Raw genomic sequence first — 4102 nt, forward strand, 5'->3', positions numbered from 1 at the left:
AACCGGGTATTCTAAAACCGGGTATTTGAATACCCTATTATCGGGTATTGAAAAAAACACTATTTACGTGTTTTTCCGGGTTTATTTCCAGGTATTTTTTCGGGTATATATATTGAATTTTTAAAAGTTTGCACTTTTTAGGGGTATTTTTCGGGTATTTTTAAGGTATACATCGGGTATTTGAAATACCCAGTTTCGGGTATTGGAAAGTTCGGGTTCGGTTCGGGTTCGGGTTTTTGTGTCAAAATGCATACCCTCTCCGTACCCTACCGGTATGATCGGGTACGGGTATTAAAACCCGGGTATTAGAAAAACCGATTCCAGGTTTTTATTTCGGGTTCGGTTCCGAGTTCGGGTTTTTTTTACACCTCTACTCGTAAGTGATGAGTAAAAATTGTCTTTCTAGTAAGAAAAAATAAAATCCAGACTTTTCCAGACAATAAAATGTAATTTAATCTACAATTAAATAATTAATAATAGAAATATAAAACGAATCTAACGAACACATAAAAATATAAAACGAATCCAACGAACACATCACATCTCTCTTTTTATCCATATCATTATATTATTAATTAATGCAATTAACTTATGTACAACTTCGGTTTCAATGTCACTTTCAGATGCTGGCTTTTCTATATTTTATTATTTTGCTATTGTCATTATTTATGTATTCTTCATCGGATTAGTCAAAGTCAAAACTTTCGTCCTCTCCGTTTGCGCTTCGTAATTTGCATCCTATTTTACTATTCAACAATTGCTTCTCTTCTTCTTGTTCTTCTCCGATCTCATTATTCTCTTCTTGTCTAATACAGTTTTGCTCTCTTGTAATCATTATCTGCTTATCAAAGGTATAACATTATACTTATTTGAACTTAACTTTATATTATATGATGTATCATGTATGTTACTTTATTTGGTAGAAATTTAATTGTCACTAGAGTGATTTCAAGTTTTCAACAAATAAGAAATTAATTAGTTGTAAGTTCACAAAACATAAAAACCTTAACTCATTTCATAACATCCTAGGAAAACATAAAAACCTTATACAACATGTTATGTTTGTGGTTTCACAGGGATACAGGGAACCTTGACACGCTATGATGTGCTTTCAGTTCTCGTATTGTGACAAGGACGAACAACCGATAAGTCCAACACATAGCACGATCAATTCCTTAAACTGGGGGTCTTTAGATCGTACTGCGTCCGCATCCGGGTCAGATTCAAGTTACCAAAGTGTGCCTGATCCCACAACTAAATTAAAAATGTCCAAATATTATCCTAGTTTCTCCAGAATGCCAACTAATCTTAAAGAGTTTAAATTTTACGAGCTCAAATCGGTTACCAAGAACTTTAGCCTGTCTGTGAAGGTTGGAGAGGGCGGGTTCGGGTCAGTATACACGGGCACAGTTAAAAATCCCCGGGATCCGAGTAAAGATCTTAGTGTTGCTGTGAAACAGCTTGGCAAAAGAGGATTTCAGGGGCACAAGGAGTGGGTGACCGAGGTTAACGTTCTTGGGATCGTTGAGCATCTGAATCTCGTTAAGTTAGTTGGTTATTGTGCGGAAGATCACGGAAAAGAAATCCAACGGCTTTTGGTATATGAATACTTGCCTCATAAATCTGTAGAATATCATTTGTCAAGTAGATCCCCGACCACGCTCTCATGGTCGATGAGGTTAAAAGTGGCTCAAGACGCGGCTCGTGGATTGACATATTTACATGAAGGAATGGACTTCCAGGTATTACTTATTCTACAATTAAAAACTATGCATTTTGTTTTAGTTGTACATATATAATCCTTGATTAATTTTGTCATTTTGTTGTATTATTGTTAGATTATCTTTAGAGATTTCAAATCTTCAAATATTCTTCTAGACAATCAATGGAACGCTAAGCTTTCGGATTTTGGATTAGCTCGGTTAGGTCCTAAAGAAGGATATTCACATGTCACAACAGCGGTAACCTTACATTATGAACTATGTAATTTTATTATAAGTTAATAACTTCAAGTTGCTAAGAGTTAATGCGATGATCAGGTAATAGGAACAATGGGATATTCGTCTCCAGAATACATACAAACCGGTCATCTAACTACCAAGAACGATGTATGGAGTTATGGGGTGTTTCTATATGAACTCATAACGGGTAGGCGTCCAATGGATAGAAACCGACCCACGAATGAGCAGAAGCTCCTAGAATGGGTGAGACCCTTCCTAGATGTTAAAAACTTTCCACAAATAATTGATAGTAGACTTGAAGGTAAGTACTCACTGAAATCTGCATTGAAGTTGTCGTTGATTGCAAACAAGTGTTTGTCTAGAAATCCTAAATCAAGGCCAAAGATGAGCGAGGTTTTGGAAATGATTAACCGGCTTGTAGTAGCTGAGTCCGAAACAATGGTTCCTGAATCACCTCTAGGTGTTCCGGTCCCATTCGATGCTATACAAGAAATTACCGAGGGTAAAAAGACTGGTGTAAATGAAGGTAAAAGTAAATTAACAACCTCCATTGATGTCAAACTTGGAGAGTCTGCTTGGTTTTCTGGATTATGGCCTTGGAAGCCTTCAATAACTTGTTGATTTGAAGTGATAATGTGTATAGAATGGTTGTAACTAATGTTATTTTGTCCACTTTCGGTTAATGCATATATAAATGAATCAATGACGATCGAGAGCGTTGACATAGCCGGAGTAAAGATTAGTTTATAGAAACTAGAATTTTGTCCCTCGCGCGCTGCAGCGAGAGAGCTTATGGATCTTGTTTTGTTAACGATGTATGCGTCAGCCTTATGTCGTGTATATGAATCGTTCTTATCCGTAGTAAAGCCAAGTTCATGTCCCATTTAGAACTCTTTTAACTTTAGTCAACAAATGCATTTACCTAAATAAAACCACTATTACACCTTTAAATTCTTATAACCACCAAACCTGATAAACTAATTTAAACACTCAAATGTTCAAGTATAATATATAAAAAAATTATTAACTCACAAACTTCTATACAAAAGTACAAAACTTATCATCATCATCATCATCATCATCATCAATATATAGAGAGATGGCAGTGGCCGCCATAGACAGCCGGCAATGGTAGAGCAAGAGTCAGTCAGATTCTCATCATCATCGGGTCAAAGAAAATGGCGCAAAGCATGAAAGGAGAACATAAGGCACCACTCATGCATTTCCCCGCCGACAACGCCCGTCTCTTTGTTTCTCTCTCTAGAACCCATCCTTCGTCCTTCTTTCTCTCTATAGATAGACAGCCACATATCCAACTTGTAAATGATCCTACACAGCAGCCATGGAGTTGTTGGAGAGAAGACAAAGCTAGGCAGCCATGAACATAAAGACAGAGAAACAGCTGAAAAGTAAAGCATAGCAGATGAGGCAGTGTGTTTGTCATAAAGCAAAGCAGACAAAGACACGTTGAAAAGGAAGTACACTGAGCTGGCAAGTTGAGCACGCCTCAATGGGTTGTAAATTACGCATAAAAAGATGGAGCAATTTCAGTAGAAGTTTGTGAGAGTTAATAAACTTTTCAATTAATATATATATATATATATAAGAAAAATCTTGTGTTTTCTATGGCTTAAGGTAGCAATAACCGAATCGAAATTAACCGAACTGATCGAAACAATTCATATTTTCATATAATTCTAACCTTTATTCTTCCATTTCATGTATTTTATGTTTTATATTCATTTTCATGTATTTATGCATCAATTTCATGTATTTCTATCAATGCTAGAAAATTGCTCCACTTGCGACGTCATTTATAGTTGGAAATGCGTAGGAAACACATCTCCAACAAAAATTTCTGACACATTTTCCAATGCGTAGCAACCTCAATCCCGCTCTCGTACATACAATAATTGGTGCTGAAGATCAAAAGTTGAATTGATATAACATACAAAAAAGAAAGAAATTGTGATTTCATGGGAGGTTACCGAAGGGGTACAAAGGTCCTCGGTAGTTTTGAGAAGTATACAGCCCTGTTTTCTTTCCGTCAACACCAGATTTACGAAATCAAACAAAATTAACATCAAATTACAGTTATTATTTCATTAAAACTGAATTGAGTGATGACTTTACTTTAATTT

The 4102-nt window shown here is 36.0% G+C and overlaps 1 protein-coding gene across 1 annotated transcript; it reads left to right on the top strand.

Moving 5' to 3' along the window:
• The first annotated feature begins 675 nt into the window (after nt 1-675).
• LOC143572938 (serine/threonine-protein kinase PCRK1-like) lies at nt 676-2640 on the top strand. The gene is made up of 4 exons (XM_077057957.1): nt 676-851; nt 1077-1742; nt 1839-1961; nt 2040-2640. The coding sequence occupies exons 2-4, from the start codon at nt 1101-1103 to the stop codon at nt 2580-2582; spliced, it is 1308 nt and encodes a 435-aa protein (XP_076914072.1). The 5' UTR covers nt 676-851; nt 1077-1100; the 3' UTR covers nt 2583-2640.
• Nucleotides 2641-4102: the final 1462 nt, after the last annotated feature.

Source organism: Bidens hawaiensis, unplaced genomic scaffold (genome assembly GCF_021521415.1).
Source record: "Bidens hawaiensis isolate Kalapana, Puna unplaced genomic scaffold, B.hawaiensis_p1.1 tig00026178_1, whole genome shotgun sequence".
Classification (NCBI taxonomy): domain Eukaryota; kingdom Viridiplantae; phylum Streptophyta; class Magnoliopsida; order Asterales; family Asteraceae; genus Bidens; species Bidens hawaiensis.

What these genes read in the sequence shown, in the direction of transcription:
- LOC143572938 (XM_077057957.1), top strand. Translation starts at nt 1,101, where the DNA reads ATGATGTGCTTTCAGTTCTCGTATTGTGACAAGGACGAACAACCGATA. An exon ending in ATGAAGGAATGGACTTCCAG is followed by an intron (nt 1,743 to 1,838) that starts GTATTACTTATT and finishes TATTATTGTTAG; the next exon opens with ATTATCTTTAGAGATTTCAA. An exon ending in ATTCACATGTCACAACAGCG is followed by an intron (nt 1,962 to 2,039) that starts GTAACCTTACAT and finishes TGCGATGATCAG; the next exon opens with GTAATAGGAACAATGGGATA.